Source organism: Heterodontus francisci, chromosome 33 (genome assembly GCF_036365525.1).
Source record: "Heterodontus francisci isolate sHetFra1 chromosome 33, sHetFra1.hap1, whole genome shotgun sequence".
Taxonomy (NCBI): Eukaryota; Metazoa; Chordata; class Chondrichthyes; order Heterodontiformes; family Heterodontidae; genus Heterodontus; species Heterodontus francisci.
The window spans coordinates 53,480,706-53,498,485 of NC_090403.1; the positions used below are offsets into that span (position 1 = coordinate 53,480,706).

The window sequence follows — 17,780 nt, forward strand, 5'->3', positions numbered from 1 at the left end:
TCACAGAGGAGACACAGACACTTAGCAGTGGTAGAAGAGTTTTCAGGGTGACCAAAAAAAATCATGATCAGAAAGAGAGGTTATGAGGAAGTTTTTAAAGGTGGGAGTGAAGTAAAAAGGGTTAGGAAGAGAGTCTTTTGGAGTCGAGCTGGAAAAAGAGTTTTGTAGAGTAGATGCAAGGTGTTAGAAGGCTGCACCACCATTGGTGGAATGGTTGGAGGAGGCGAGACAGAAGAATACAGACTAGGACATAGGGCTGGAGGTGTTGCGGAGGACAAGGTCATGGAGAGACTTGCAAACGTGGACAAACGTTTTGATTTTCATGTGTTGTGGGGCAGGGAGCCACCACAGGTCAGCCGAGATAGGAGCGACGAGTGGAATTTTGTGGGGAGGCAAGAGTTGGAAGATGTTGGAAAATTTGAATCTGGAAGTCATGAAACTGGAAACTAGTTTCGTCATCAGTGCGAGTGGAATAAGAGTGAAGGCTTGTTGGGGGATGGAAGTAAATGATCTTAGTCGTGAAAGGATTTTAAGCTCAGTTCAGGGTCAAACAGGACTGTGATGTTATCCACCATTTGGTTCAGTCAGCCAAAAAAGGGATGGAGCTGGGACCAAGGTTCAGGAGCTTTTAAACCAGGAGTTGAATAAGATGGATTCTAAAATACCATGCATTCATATAGCACCTTTTAATATCGAATAATGTCCCATTGTGCTTCATAGAGGCATGAGGATAAAATAAATCCCAAGCCAAAGACATGAGATATTACGAGTGGCTGCTAAAAGCTTGATTGAAGAGGTGGGTTTTAAGGAAGGCTAAAAAGGGGGGTGGGGTGTTGCGGGGGGCTTTAAAGATCGAATTTGATAGAGTGGGGCTCAGGCAGCTGAAGGCACGGCTGACGTTGGGGGTGTGAAGGGAGTGGTGGATGCACAAGAAGCTGGGTTCAGAGAATATCCATCAAAAATGGAGGTCACTGTAAAACCAAAATGAGTGAGTTACTGTTGCCAAGACTTGACATATCTGTCCCAACCTATTATTGACCCTTATCACTAGGGCAAGCAGTTTAGCATAGTGCAATATTCTGGCAAATTCTCACAATTTCTACATTTAACACATGATGAGAAATTTGTTGCCTATGTATTACAATCTTCCACAAAAGGTTTCTGCAGTAAAATACTGAATCGTTTGCACGTGGATCCAATCATTTATCCCCACTGTAGTGAAAGCTTTATTAAAACACGCAGTGGGGTTTGATTCATAGAAACTGTTGACAAGAGGATGGAGAATATTATCAGTGTACTGCACACAAAGCTCTGATAGGAGACTCTGTAATTGGCAATCCTGGAGTTGCCAACATGGCTGCTTGTGGTGAGTAATTCTGAACAAATAAGTCCTGAGGATGATTAAATTAATGTCTGCAGTGTTTTAGTTCTTGGTTTACCTTCTAGTATTTAATAAGTATGTGTCAGCATGTGTTTTAATGGCTTTGTGTGCGTGTTCTGTAATGCAAGTTGTACGAAATTTTGACAAGGAAAGCTGACCATTTATTATAATAAAAAGATCCTGACCAAATGTGCTGTGCTGCTTTATGACTTCCACAGAAAGACTGTACAGTTGGTTATGGTAATCTAGCTGTTGTGCTACTGGACTGATAATCCGGGGGTTTTAAATTCATATTCCACTATTGTAAGTTGTGAATTTGAATTCAATAAATCCAATAATTTGTGGGCTGGTATGAGAAAAAATATTAGGAGTGGCTACTAAAAGCTTGATTGAAGAGGTGGATTTTAAGGAAGGCTAAAAAGTGGGTGGGGGGGGGGCTGTTTAAAGATAGAATTCCATAGAGTGGGGCTCAGGCAGCTGACGGGGGGCGAAGGGGAGTGGTGGATGCACAGAAGCTGGGTTCAGAGTATATCCATCAAAAATGGAGGTCAATTTTAAACCAAAGTGAGTGAGTTACTGTTGACAAGACTTGGCATATCTGTCCCAACCTCCTGTTGGCCTATACTTTTTCACCCAGAGGGTGGTGGGTGTCTGAATTTCACTGCCAGGAACGGTGGTGGAGGCAGAAACCCTCAGTTCTTATAAAAGGGAGCTGGACATGCACCTGAAGTGCTGTAACCTGCAAGAAGGTGGGATTAGATTGGGCGGCTAGTTTTTTCAACCAGCACGGACTCAATGGGCTGAATTGCCTCCTTCAGTGCTGTAATTTTTTTATGGTTCTAAGTTATTGTCGTTAAAAAGCCAACTGGTTCACTGAGCTTCAGGAAAAAGCCCCTGCCACCTGTACCCAGTCTGGCCAAATGTGACTCCAATCTCTCATGATGTGGTTGACTCTTTAATGTTCTTGGGTCAATTAGGGATGGATAAACAATACTGCCTTGCCAATGACAACCCAAGAAAATTTTTTGAAATACAGTAAATTCTTCCTTCCTCTTCTCCCCTGACCCCACTGCAATCTCCAGAAATTTAATTGACGTAAATGCTCTATTTATGGTACATGGTGTCTATGTTTGCATATAGTGAGCCATTTAGTTTGCTTATGCCTCCTCACTACGCATTAGAATTGTTTTCACGTCTATGGTTAGCAAATTTGAACTCTAATTTTTACAAAAAAGACTGTCATTGAGGGTCTCCTGTTTTGAATTTTTATCCCAGGTCACCTAGATGCACTGCTGAGAGGCTTGGTCCTGGGAAAGTTGGGAAAAGCTGGACACCAACCAACCATAGAGGAAGCAAGGCGCAGGTTTAAGGATCATGTTGAAGGAAAACAAGTCTTGTCTGCTGATCTACGAAGTCCTGTAAGTTTAAATTCCTTTTAATGCTTCAAAAGTTGCTTTTGTGAAGTTTTCTTTTTGCTTTATTTAGGAGGGGAGAAGAATGTGACAAAAGGGAAGGGATTTTGTCTCTGGCTTCTTTTGTTATTGGTTTCTTGATTTCTGTTTTAGCAAGTAAGTTTTTTTTTTTTTAAATCTTCACTCTCAGAAATCCCATCCCACCTTAACCACATAGATTGTTATGATATTTGGTTGATTGCTGAGGGAGGAACTATGCCATTCAGTCCAAATATTTGTCTGGGTTGGTACTATTTCTTGGTTCTCATCTCTAGGCGGTATTTATTAGGTTCCCCTTCCCAAATCAAGGAGTTTGTCTGGGGCTATTAAATAAAACAACAGTCTGTGGTATTTTAAGTGAATATGTATGAAACTTCCAAAATATTTTGACTGACCAAAATAATTGTGAAGTTGATGAAAAAGGGACGGGGAACTATATAAAAAAAATAAAGATACAGCTATCATAGAAGTTGTGAACCTTTTTTCAATTACATTGACTAAGCTTCCCAGCTGTTGTAAATATAGATATGTTACTGGTTATTTAAGTAGGGAGGGAGAGAATAAACAGATAACTACAGACCTGTCTCTTTAACATCAAGTTTGGGGAAGTCACTGCAATCTGTGATCAGAGACTGAGTAACTGATCAACTGGTACTTCTCCAAATGCTCAGAGTCAGCATGGATTTGTGAAGGATGGGTCATGTCTGATTAACCTAAATTTTTTTGTGAACTTCACTGATTTTTAACTTGTTCATGGAAGGTGGGCCTCGCTGGCAAAGCAAGCATTTAGTGCTCGTGACAAGCTGGTGAGCATCCTTCTTGAACTGCTGCAGTTCGTGTGGTGTAGGTGGATGTCTATGGATATTGTCTGTATGGACTTCCAGAAGGCATTTGATATGATTGAGCACAAGAAATTATGAACAAAAATTAGAGTGTACAGAATTGGAAGACCCTTGTGGCATTTGTCGATAATTGTTTGGGAGGCAGGAGATAGAGTAGAGATAGAGGGCTGAATTTTCCGGCAGGTATCGGGACCCTGACTTCGGGGCCCATCTGGGTTCTCGAGTCCTCCCATGTCATCAGCGTGCCCACTGACGCCACCTTCCGGGCCACCTCTTTGTTCACGTCCTATTAAAGACAGTGGGTGGCTTCTCGAGGCTGGAGGCACAATCAGGAATCTCTTTTTCACACAATAAGTAGCGGAAATCTGGAAGTTCCTCCCCAAAAAGCTGTGGATGCTGGATCAATTGAGATCTTCAGGATTCAGATTGATGGATTTTGTTTGGGCTAAGGTATCAAGGGATGTGGAACAAAGGAGGGTAACTGGAGCTGAGACTTACATAAGCCGCAATCTAACTGAATGGTGGATCAGACTTGAACTGAAAATCCTCTTGTTCCAATGCTACTGTTCGGTTGGTCTGTTACTGTTGTGGTTTAATAGCTGTCCCATTAAAACTAATCATAGAATAATGAAGGAGTCTTCCGTCAAGTTGGCAAATTTGTCTCTGTGGTTGTAGGTGTGCTTACGGGAGAAGACCCTGATCCTGGACAGATTAGGCTGGTGGGCGAGTTGCCTTGCATCCCAGCACTTGGTTGATAGATCTCTCAACCTTGCAGTTTCAAACTAATTCGAATTGTCTCAGACGTGTTGCCATTTCTGTTGGTGTCTGTGTCATCCCAGGTATTGAGGTCAATATTGCAAGATTTCGAGGTGGCCTTTAGTGTTTCTTTATAGCATTTCATCTGTCCACTTTTGTTGCACTATCTGAACTGCAGATCACCATAGGCTTTGGGAATTTTATAATCAGGCAGGCAAATAACCTGTCCAGACTAACTCGCATGGATTTCATTGAATAATAAGGTTTTTTTAAATTAAGCTCAAATCTTTTGTTTAGTTTATTCTAATAAAGTGTCATACATTGGTCACAGGTTTGAGAGAGATAATTCAAACATAACCATTAATCACATAGCACTGTTTCAGTTTGTACTTTTTCATTTTTGAATTTGAGGGGTCAGATATTCAAAATCCAGGAAGTCCAGGTGACATTTTTCTGGGATATAAAAGTAAGATTATTCAGTTTAAATCAGGGTCATTTGGGAAATCCCAATGGAGGAAGCAGTTTAAAATCTGAGAAGCAACCAGTTGATCCTGTCAGTTTGATATTCCTAGATGAGAGCAGATAGACTGTTGTTTCCAAAGAATTAGCTTAATTCTTAGAATTATGATATTTTTATTATTTTGTCTACTTGCAGTTAGACGATATTACAACTGTTTCTTATGTGTGTGTTCATTTTTATTAACAGATCAATTTACTTGGTATTTTAAACTTAAAACAAGATCTCATGTGATGCTCTATTGCTTTCAAGGACTGGAGTGAGATCTTATGAAGGCCTAAGTCCAGTAGCTAAAAGCAATTTCCAGACAGGGTTTGCTCTGCGTTTCCCAGGTGCATTACCGAAAGCTTACCTAGATCTCGCGGCAAGGGAAGACACTCTCAAAGGTATGAGAAGTTAGGTCTCACCCATGAGAGTGATCCAAGCTGCAGTAGAGAGTTTTTTAAAATAAAAACAGACCCAAAAATGTATATGCTTAATAAACATGTCGGGCAGCTAACACCTAAAACAAGGTCTGCTCTGGTGTTATGCTGCCACCTTCTGAAGAGCAGGAGGATCCCATGGAGGCGTGGGATAGAATCGTTTGGAAAAAAGGGTACTCTGTTATCTTGGGCGTACTGTAATATTTTACTTAGATATCAGGGCAAGTGAAACCACTGAAGGGCTTAGGGAGTTGGGACTTGTGGTTGAGAGAATCTGAAACAGTGGGGAAAAAAAACACTAAAATAAAAGGGGTTCAAATCGCTAACTCTCTACGACTTCAAAAGCTTCGCCTTCGTTCACCTCCATTAGTCCTTCTTCTGTTCAGCATCCGTTTTTGCCTCTAAAGCAGTATGACATTTACTGTGTTAAAGGTGCTATATAAATGCAATTTATTTTGACCAAGCTCCTGTTCAAGCTGTGCTCTAGTGTAAATTGTCAACCTTAATTGGATTCTTAATACCTAAAAAGCTATATATTTTGAGGGTTTGGAATTGTTCTACTTTAGAGCAGAGAAGGTTAAGGAGATTTGATAGAGGTGTTCAAAATCTTGAAGGATTTTGATAGAGTAAATGAGGAGAAACTGTTTCCACTGGCCAGGAGTGTCGGTAACCTGAGGACATCATAATGTTAAGAAGGCAAGGTTAAGGGCACTCGACCTGAATCCATGCAGCATTCGCAACAAGGTAGATGATTTAAAGGCACAAATAGAGGTAAATGGGTATGATCTAATTGCCATGACGGAAACATGGCTACAGGGTGACCAAGACTGGGAATTGAATATTCAAGGATATTCGACATTTAGGAAAGACAGGAAAAAAGGAAAAGGAGGTGATGTTGTGCTGATAAGGGATGGTATCAGTACATTAGTAAGGGAGGATCTCAGATCAGAAGAACAAAATGTGGAATCTGTTTGGGTGGAACTAAGAAACAAGTTGGGGCAGCAAACATTGGTATGGGTTGTTTATAGGCCACCAAACAGTAGTGCTAGTATGGGGCATGGTATTAATCAGGAGATTAGACAAGCATGTAGCATGGGTAATAAAGTAATCATGGGTGATTTCAATCTGCACATAGACTGGGTAAACTTAATGAGCACTAATGCTGTGGAGGATGAGTTTCTGGAGTGTGTTAGGGATGGTTTTCTAGAGCAGTATGTTGAGGAACCAACTAGAGAACAGGCTAATTTAGATCTAGTATTATGTAATGAGAAAGGGCTAATTAATCTTGTAAAAGAACCTTTAAGAATGAGTGACCATAATATGATAAGAGTTTTACATTATATTTGAAAGTGAGGTAGTTCAATCTGAAGCCAGGTGTTAAATTTGAACAAAGGAAATTATGAAGGTGTGAGGGACAAATTGGCTGAGGTGGATTGGGAAAATACATTAAAAGATATGACCATACATAGACAATGGATAGTCTTCAAAGAATGATTACATAGTTTACAGCAACTGTACACTCCTTCAAGGCACAAAAATCTCAAAAGTAAAGGCAGTCAACTGTGGCTAACAAAGGAAATTAAGGATTGTATAAGGTTAAAAGGAAAGGCCTATAAAGTTGCCAGAAATATTATTGAACCTGAAGATTGGGAGGATTTTAGAATACAGCAAAGGAGGACCAACAAAACTGATAAAGAAAGGGAGAATAGAATATGAATGTAAACTAGCAAAAAACATAAAACTGACTGTAAAAGCTTCTATAGGTACTTAAAAAGGAAACATTTGGCTCAGACAAATGTGGGTCCATTATAGGCAGATTCAGGAGAATTTATAATGGGGAATAGAGAAATGGCAGAGAAGCTGAATGATTACTTTGTGTCTGTCTTCACTGAGGAAGGTAGAAGAAATCTCCCAGAACTAGAGATCCAAGGGATTAGGGAGAATGAGGAATTGAAGGAAATTAGTATTAGTAAGAAGGTTGTATTGGAGAAATTAATGGGGCTGAAGGTTGATAAGTCCGCAGGACCTGATATTCTACCTCCCAGAGTGTTGAAAGAGGTAGCTGTGGAGATGGTGGATGAATTGGTGATTATTTTCCAAACTTCTATAGATTCTGGAACGGTTCCTGCAGATTAGAGTTTAGCAAATGTCACTCCACAATTTAAGAAGGGAGGGAGAGAGAAAACCGGGAACTACAGACCTGTTAGTCTTGCATTAGTAGTAGGGAAAATGCTAGAATCTACTCTAAAGGATGTGATAAATGGACACTTGGATAATGTTCTGATTGGGCATAGTCAACATGGATTTACGAATGGGAAATCATGTTTCACAAACCTGTTGGATTTTTTGAGGATGTTACTAACCGAATTGATAAAGGGGAGTCGGTGAACATAGTATACTTCGATTTTCAGAAAGCCTTTCATAAAGTCCACCACTGGAAGTTGGTTAGCAAAATTCAAGCACATGGGATAAGAGGTAATATACTGGCTTCGATTAAGGATTGGTTGACAGGCAGAAAACAGAGAGTAGGAATAAATAGGTAATTATCGTGTTGGCAGGCTGTGCCTAGTGGGGTACTGCAAGGAACAGTACTTGGGCCTCAGCTGTTCACAATATATATCAATGATTTGGATATGGGCACCAAATGTAATATTTCCAAGTCCGCAGATGAGACAAAGCTCGATGGGAATGTGTGTTGTGAGGAAGATGAAAAGTAGCTTCAAGGAGATTTGGACAGACTTCGTCAGTGGGCAAGAATGTGGCAGATGGAATATAATGTGGAAAAATGTGAGGTTATCCACTTTGGTAGGGGGAATAGATGTGAAGAGTATTTCTTAAACGGTAAGAGTTTAGAAAGTGTAGATGTACAAAGAGACCTGGGTGTCCTCGTCAATAAGTCACTGAAAGCTAACATGCAGGTGCAGCAGGTAATTAAGGTGGCTAATGGTATGTTAGCCTTTATTGCAAGAGGATTTGAGATTTGAGACAGGAGTAGTGAAATCTTGCTTCAATTGTATAGAACCTTGGTTAGACTGCACCTGGAGTGCTGTGTGCAGTTTTGGTCCCCTTATCTTAGGAAAGGATAATATTGCCGTAGAGGGAGTGCAACGAAGGTTCACCAGACTTGTTCCCGGGATGGCAAGATTGTCCTACGAAGAGAGACTGGGGAAACTGGGCCTGTATTCTCTAGAGTTGTGCAGAATGAGAGGTGATCTCATTGAAACCTACAGAATACTTAAAGGGATAGACAGGGTAGATGTGGGTAAGATGTTTCCCCTGGTTGGGGAGTCTAGAACCATGGGATACAATTTCAAAATAAGGGGAAAGCCACTTATGACTGAGATGAGGAGAAAATGCTTTACTCAGTGTGTTGTGAATCTTTGGAATTCTTTACCCCAGAGGGCTGTGGAAGCTCAGTCATTGAGTATGTTGAAAGCAGAGATTGACAGATTTCTAAATACCAACGACATAAGGAGATATGAGGATAGTGTGGGAAAAAGGCATTGAAGTGGATGATCAGCCATAATCGTATTGAATGGCAGAGCAGTCTCGATGGGCTGAATGGCCTACTCCTGCTCCTCTGTTCCTATGACATATTTCAGATAATTGGCCATAAGAGGCAGAGCTGAGTTGAAGAGAATTGTTTTTCACTTAGAGTTCATTGAGCTGAAATGCACTGTCTGAAAGGGTGGTGGAAGCAGATTCAACAGTCACTTTAAACAATAAGATAAATGCTTGAAGAGGAGAACATTGCAGGGCAATGGGGGAAGAGCAGGGAGCAGTAGGGCTAATTGGTTAGCTCTTTCGAAGAGGCAGGATGGGCTAAATGATCTCCTTTGCTTCAAGACTCTATGAACCTTCTATTCAATGTGAATATATTCCTATTGGTGATAGTTAGGTTTGATAGAAGTGATTTTTACATGTTAGTTTTTCTTGTTATTTTATGAGCCACTGCTTTACTTAATCCCTTGTGAGCTACTGCGATGAACACCACTAAGATGCTCACCCAAGGTGTTGAAGGTGCTTGTGACGTCTGTAGTGGAGGGTAATAGAACTAATCTGTTGATCATAAGGAACTTTTATATTTAGCATATGTAATAAAAGGAAAGTCTCATGAAACTAATTTACCCATTAATGAGAGTCAGTGTAAGCACACAGCAAGCTAATAATCTAGAGTAGTGCCTAGATGGAGCCGAGTAAGGTTTGCTTTTATGACTGCAGTAAATGAATAGGGCCCACTTGTGCTCTGAGGGACTAAAGCTTGCATCACTAAAGTCAATCAAAAAGGAACCACTAAAGGTTTCATTTGAGTTGAATGGAAACATTTTATTTTACATTTCATAGCCCCTCATTAAATAATGCAATGCTGTGTCATTCCATGCATTGCTGTTTGTGTGTGTTCAGGCAAATTTCTAGAAGATTCCGTCCTATTGATTACTGCCAATCAGAATTGTGTTTTTCATGTTATTGATGGTTCCCTATTAATATGGTAGCATTTTAAAGGAATAATTTACAAAATTCAACCAACTTTATGAAGCTTTTTTTCTGTTGTATCTTTCCTAAGGGAATTTTGCTACAGTTCCCTCTTAAGTACTATTTATTCTGTACATTGTACATGAAAGTGATTCATCCTTCTGAGTTGAGACACCCACATAAATTCTTTTGGGCCTCCTTATCTCGAGAGACAATGGATACGCGCCTGGAGGTGGTCAGTGGTTTGTGAAGCAGCGCCTGGAGTGGCTATAAAGGCCAATTCTGGAGTGACAGGCTCTTCCACAGGTGCTGCAGAGAACTTTGTTTGTTGGGGCTGTTGCACAGTTGGCTCTCCCCTTGCGCCTCTGTCTTTTTTCCTGCCAACTACTAAGTCTCTTCGACTCGCCACAATTTAGCCCTGTCTTTATGGCTGCCCGCCAGCTCTGGCGAATGCTGGCAACTGACTCCCACGAATTAATTACATTAATTTCAGAGCATGACGGGCCCCCCCATTTTACTTTTATTTTTAGTTATTCTTTTTTGTGTTTATTTTATTTTAGTTTGTTTCTGCTGTGCTCACCCACTTTTTTCATGTTTGTGTTTGTGGCTGTTCAGTTTCAGTCCATTAACACCCTATCTGTACTAATGCTTTGTCTTTCAGCACACCATTAGCATATTGTTTGCCTTTGCTCCATGACCACCTGGTCAGCTATTCTGTGACCTTGTCCTATCAACACCTCTTTTGTTATCTCTTTCTCCACCCCCACTTTACTTGCTTAAAATCTTTTACGTTTCTTATATCTGCCAGTTCTGAAGAAGGGTCACTGACCTGAAATGTTAACTCTGCTTCTCTCTCCACAGATGCTGCCAGACTTGCTGAGTATTTCCAGCGTTTCTTGTTTTTATTTAATAAAAGTGGTGCCTTGTTTAACGAGTACTGTATGTAATCAGTATGGAAAGTGATAGAAACATTTAATTGTGCCTTTCATGTGGGTTAAAATAGTTGGCTATTTTATACAGGAAATTCTTTTTTTAAATTGTATTTTTTGGTAATGTTTTGTGCTCAAGATGAGAGATCAGAAAGTGAATCATTGGCTCCCGCTTTGTATCAAGCACAGGTTAAGTACAGATGCAGGATAAACCTTTCATCTTGCGCTCCAGCAATGTGCCGAAACCCAGTCTTAACCACACTGCCTGCTACACCAGATATCCTCGCGATCTTGGTTCCCTCCTTGTTGCCCCTTTTCAGAGACCACTTGCCTTATTGGTAACTGTTGGCCAATTTGGTGGTGGGTCCAAGTCCAATACTTTTCTCTTTCCCTGTATGTTACCCTTTTCTCCACAAATCCCACAGGGAGAGTTATGTATTAGCATCCCTTCAAGCAACAGTGTCACTTCTCTAAACAAAAAGCAAAAGCTGCATATGGTATTGCTTCTCTAATCTGCACAGACTACCACACTGAAGTTGTGGATTTTGTTTGTTCAAGCATTGCAAAATATATTTATATTGCAGAACTTCCACTGCGCACAGACAGACTAACAGAGGCATTGTGATAGAAATGGATCAGCTGAAGTTCCTCCCACATCACAGAGATTCATCTAAAGAAGTGGTTGAACATTGGATAATGCCAGCCACTACAGTGCAGTACTGAGGGAGTGCTACACCGTCAGGGGTGCAGTCTTTTAAATGAGATGTTAAAACGAGGCCCTGTCTGTTCTCTCAAGTGGACGTAAAAGATCCCATAGCAATATTTTCCAAAGTTTATCCAGTGCAAAAGACCAGGTTGAAGCATTTCCAATCATCTTTAGCCAGAAGTGCCGAGTGGATGATCCATCTCAGTCTCCTCCTGAGGTCCCCAGCATCACAGATGCCAGTCCAAACAATTCGATTCATTCCATGTGATATCAAGAAATGGCACTGGATACAGCAAAGGCTATGGGCCCTGACAACATCCCAGCAGTATTACTGAAGACTTGTGCTCCAGAAATAACCGTGCCCCTAGCCTAGCTATTCCAGTACAGCTGCAACACTGTCAAATATCAGCAATGTGGAAAATTGCCCAGGTGTGCCCTGTCCACAAAAAGCAGGACAAATCCAATCAGGCCAATTACCGCCCCATCAGTCTACTCTCAATCATCAGCAAACTGATGGAAGGTGTGTTTCGATTCCACTAGGGCCATGGCTCCAGACCTCATTACATTCTTGGTCCAAACATGGACAGAGGAGCTGAATTTGAGAGATGAGGTGAGAATGACTGCCCTTGACATCAAGGCAGCATTTGACCAAGTGTGGCATCAAGAGTCCTAGCAAAATTGATGTCAGTGGGAATCAGCTGGAAAAGTCTCCACTGGTTGGAGTCATACCTAGCACAAAGGAAGATGATTTTGGTGGTGTTGGAGGCCAGACTTCTCAGACCCAGGACACTGCTGCAGGAGTTCCCCAGGGTAGTGTCCTAGGCCCAACCATCTTCAGCTGCTTCATCAATGACCTCCCCTCCATCATAAGGTCAGAAGTGGGGATGTTCACTGATGATTGCACAATATTCAGCACCATTCATGACTCCTCAGATACTGAAGCAGCCCGTGTCCACATGCAGCAAGACCTGGACAACATTCAGGCTTGAGCTGGTAAGTGGCAAGTAACATTCGCGCTACACAAGTGCCAGGCAATGACCATCTCCACCAAAAGAGAATCTAACCACCTTCACTTCGCATTCAATGGCATTACCATCGCTGAAACCCCATCATCATCCTGAGAGTTACCATTGACCAGAAACTGAACTGGACCAGCTGTATACATACTGTGGCTACAAGAGCAGGTCAGAGGCTGGGAATTCCGTGGCGAGTAATTCACCTCCTGACTCCCCAAAGCCTGTCCACCATCCACAAGGCACAAGTCAGTAGTGTGATGGAATACTCTTCACTTGCCTGGATGAGTGCAGCTCAGCCTCACTCAAGAAGCTCGACACCATTTAAGATAAAGCAGCCCATTTAATCAGCATCTCATCCACCACCTTAAATATTCACTCCTTCCACCACTAGTGCACAGTGGCAGCAGTGTGTACCGTATACCAGATGCATTGCAACAACTCGCCAAGCCTCCTTCAACAGCACCTTCCAAACCTGTGACCTCTACTACCCAAAGGGACAAGGGCAGCAAACGCATGAGAACACCACCTCTTGTAAGTTCCCTTGCAAGCCGCACCCATAAAACATATGAATTAGGAGCGGGAGTAGGCCACTCTGCCCCTTGAGCCTGCTCCACCATTCAACAAGATCATGGCTGATCTAATTGTAAACTGAGCTCCATATTCCTGCCTAACCCCGATAACCTTTCACCCCCTTTAACAAGAATCTATCTATTTCTGCCTTAAAAATATTCAAAGACTCTGCTTCCATTGCCTTTTGAGGAAGAGAGTTCCAAAGACACTGGACCCTCAGAAAAAAATTCTCCTCATCCTGACTTGGAACTATATTGTGGCTCCTTCACTATCACTGGGTGAAAAGCCTGGAACTGCCTCCCTAACAGCACTTTGGGTGTGCCTACACCAAATGGACTGCAGCAGTTCAAGAAGGCAGCTCACCATCACCTCCTCAAGGGTAGTTGTGGATGGGTAATAAATGCTGGCTTTGCCTGCAATGCTCGCATCCCAAGAACGAATAAAAAAAATATAATTGCGAGTTCTTTCTTTTCATCTTTGGTTCAGAACAGGAGCGGGCTCTCAGCTGACTTATAGCGTCCATCTGTTGACTGCCTTTACACACCTTTCCCCTGGCACCTGGGAAAGTCAGTGTCCGTAAACCTGATCACAAAAGCAAATTGGAAGCAACTGTACACACGTGAACCTGCACAGGAACAGTTACTGGTATGGCCATCTGTGCTCTGAAATGTGCCCTGCAGTGTGGAGAGAGAAAGTGTCGAAGCACAGTATGACGGATCTCCAGAATTCATTCTGTAGGAATGTAACATGGTGTGTGGGAATGTTCTTGTTGCTTGCTATATTCTTGGTGAAAGTGTAATTCTGCAAATATTTCACCCCCCTCATCAGCCTTTTAGAACATAATTTCTAACCTCTGAGCTAGTGTGAGATTCATTATTTCTGCTGCTATACCATCACCAAAGGGGCTGAAAACTGGATGCTGGGAGGTGACCAAAGTGCGAATTGTAGCACTGTGCAATCAGTGAGGCAAGAAGCTGCAGTTTTTTTGGTAACATTCATAATACAATGCATATTTCAGGGGTTATTTTGGTTTTTGTTTCGAAAAACTTACACAAATAATTGGATTTATTAGTTACCTGATCTTAATGAGGACAGTCATGAAGGTACCATAAATTAGCTGAAGTGAGGGAGAAGAAAATCAGTGACTGACCACAGTCCAGTGACCCTTGTGGTGGCCATTAACATTGAGGACAGTTTGAGGCTGCCCCTATAGTTAGTTAGCCTGCAGACACTGATGGTCAGGGCCAATTTAGTGACATACCAGAAGGCATCTTGCACTGAGGTGTTACGACTGGGCTTGTACAATCAAAGGAGCACATCACTTTTCTGCCACTGTTACCAGGGTTTCCACTTCAAGCCTAACCCGAGTCACGTGACAACCAGTAACACTGTTGCCAATCCAGCCCCCCTCAATGTCCTCTTGATGGCTTCCTTTATAAAAAAAAAACCTGGTCCAACATTTATTCAGTTTAACCATAAATTTCTTTTAAAATATTTTCTAACGATAGAGAATCACTTTCATAACATAGTTAACAGTACTGAGGCAAAGAATCAACACCTTCAGGTAAGGGGATTAAAAAAAATCCCAGTCTCATTGTCAAATGTTTTTTAAAAAACACTTTACAGTCCTCATTCTCTTTTCTCCATACTGTAGTGCATCATCCACCAGTCAGCATTTTCCTTTCTCTTGTTTGGGTCATCTACCAACCAGGCTATAAGATCATAAGAAATAGGAGCAGGACTAGGCCATTTGGCCCCTCAAGCTTGCTCTGCCATTCAATAAGGTCATGGCTGATCTGATTGTGGTCTTAACTCTACTTTCCTGCTTGCCCTCCACCCCTCTCCTCCCCCCCCCCCCCCCCCCCCACAATAGCCCTTGACTCCCTTGTCGATCAAAAATCTGTCTAACTCGGCCTTGAATATATTCAATGACCCAGCTTCCACTGCTCTCTGGGGAAGAGAATTCCAAAGATTAACGACTCTCAGAAGAAATTCCTCCTCTGTCTTAAAAGAGAGACCCTTTATATTGAAACTGTGCCTCCTAGTTTAATTCCCCCATGAGGGGAAACATCCTCTTGGCATTTAATGTCAAGGCCCTCAGAATCTTATGTTTCAATAAGATCACCTCTAATTCTTCTCATTTCCAATCGGTATGGGCCCAACCTGTTCAACCTTTCCTCAAGGCAGCCCCTTAATCCCAGGAATCAAACTAATGAACCTTTCCCGAACTGTTTCCAAAGCTTGTATTCCAAAGCTTGTATATCCCTCCTTAAGTCAGGAGGCCAAAACTAAGCAATATTTCAGTGCAGTCTCACCAACAGTACAGTTGTAGCAAGACTTCCCTCCTTTTATACTCCATCCCCCTTGCAATATAGGCCAACATTCCATTTGCCTCCCTAATTACTTGCTGTACTAGTATGCAAGGACACTAGATCCCTCTGTATTGCAGCATTCTGCAGTCTCTCTATTTAAATGTTCTGCTTTTCTTCCCACCAAAGTGGACAACCTCACATTCTTCCACATTATGCTGCAGCTGCCAAATTTTTGCCCACTCACTTAACCTATCTATATCTCTCTGCACTTTGTGTCCTCCTCGCAACTTGCTTTCCCACTATCTGTGTATTGTCTGCAAATTTGGCTACCATACGCTCGGTCCTTTCATCCAATTCATTAATATAGATCGTAAATAGTTGCAGCCCCAGCACTGATCCCTGCAGCACTCCACTTGTTACAGTTTGCCAACCTGAAAATACCCCATTTATCCTGACTCAGTTAACCAATCCCTCTGCTAATACATTACCACCAACACCATGAGCTTTAATCTAGTGTAGTAACCTTTTATGTGGCACCTTATCGAATTCCATTTGGATTTCCAAATATATTATATCTACTGGTTCCCCTTAATCCACCCTGCTTGTTACATCCTCAAGGTACTCTAATAAATTTGTCAAAAACGATTTCCCTTTCATAAAACCATTCTGATTTTCCCAGTGACAGATGTTAAGCTAACTGGCCTATAGTGTCCTGCTTTCTGTCCTTCCTTTCTTGAATAGAGGTGTTACATTTGCAGTTTTCCAATCTGCTGGGACTTTTTCCAGAAAATCTAGGGAATTTTGGAAGCTTACAACCAGTGTATCCACTATCTCTGCAGCCAATTATTTTAAGACCCTAAATGCAGACCATCAGATCCAGGGGATTTGTCTGCCTTTAGTCCCACTTGTTTTCCTCATACTTTTTCTCTAGTAATTTTTTTCAGTTCCTCCCTCCCTTTTGATTTTCTGCTGTTCTTGGGATGCTTTTTGTGTCTTCTACTGTGAAGACAAATACAAAATACTTGTTCAAAGTCTCTGTCACTTGCTTGTTTCCCATTATTAATTGCCCAGTCTCATCATCTAAGGGACCAAGGCTTACTTTACCTACTCTCTTCCTTTTGATATATTTGTAGAAGCTTTTACTGTCATTACATTTTTTGCTAGTTTACTCTCGTACTCTAATTTTTCCCTCTTTTAAGTCATCCTTTGCTGGTTTCTAAAATGTTCCCAACCTTCTGACCTACCACTAATCTTTGCAGCATTATACGCCTTTTTTGATGCCCATTTGTTACCATTCTTAACTTCCTTAGTTAGCCACGGATGGTGCATCCTGCTTGGAGTTTCTCAATAGAATGTATCTTTGAGAGTTGTGAAATATCTCCTTAAATGCCTGCCACTGCTTCTCTACTGTCTTACACAGCCAGTCCACTTTAGCCAACTCTGTCTTCGTACCCTTGTAATTGCCTTTATTTAAGTTTAAGACACTAGTTTCAGACCCAAACTTCTCTTTCTCAAACTGAATATGAAATTCTATCATGTTATGATCACTCTTGCCTAGATGATCCTTTACTATGAGATCATTAATTCTGTCTCATTGCACGTTACTATGTCTAAATTAGCCTGCTCCTTGGTTGGCTCCAAAACATATAGTTCTAAGAAACTGTCCCTAATACACTATGAACTCGTCCTCCAGACTACCTTTGACAATTCGATTAGTCCAATCTGTATGAAGATTAAAATCGGGCACCATTATTGCAGTACCTTTCCTATAATCCCTCATTATTTCTTGATTTATATTCTGTCCTACAGTGAAGCTACTGTTAGGGGGCCTATAAACTACTCCCACCAGTGACTCCTTTGCTATTTCTTATCTCCACCCTATAAATCAATATGAACAGAGGGTCAGTCGGTTAAAGGAAACTTGTGTTACGGAGTGGACACTGTGTAGGTCAGTAGATGGTGAGCAACAAGTTACAAGCCAGTACATGAACAGAGTGAATCCAGTGGCAGTGTAAATGAAGTTTAAGCAATTCAAAGCATCAGTGCAGCTTTCAGCTTGAATGGTTACCTTCATTATCAAGTTATTTATAGTGTAAGTTTACTTTTAAAACTACATAGGATATCACTGGGGAAGAGTGAGATGTTGGTGCAAACATAAACAATAACCTAGCACTAAAATGTAACCCTCTGGGGGGATGTTTCATCATGCTATCTTGTTAAAAGAAAAATCTGAATGAACCCACGAGTCTGATCTGGGGAGAAAACACCTGCCCTGGGGCAGAATTAATAAGCAGGGGTTTTAAAATGATGGGGAGCCAGCATTAAATTGTTTGTTTTGGGGATTTCCTTTACACTGTTGATAATGCTTCATTTTAAAATATTCTCAATTTGTGGAGTGGCGGTGA

The 17,780-nt window shown here is 41.4% G+C and overlaps 1 protein-coding gene across 1 annotated transcript in view; it reads left to right on the forward strand.

Moving 5' to 3' along the window:
- The window catches only part of npepps (aminopeptidase puromycin sensitive), a 225,265-nt gene that overhangs the window by 185,575 nt on the left and 21,910 nt on the right, over window positions 1–17,780 (forward strand). Inside the window, exon 18 of the mRNA XM_068013580.1 lies at window positions 2,657–2,799. Within this exon, the coding sequence (XP_067869681.1) occupies window positions 2,657–2,799 (143 nt within the window). The remainder of the gene's footprint in view (window positions 1–2,656; window positions 2,800–17,780) is intronic.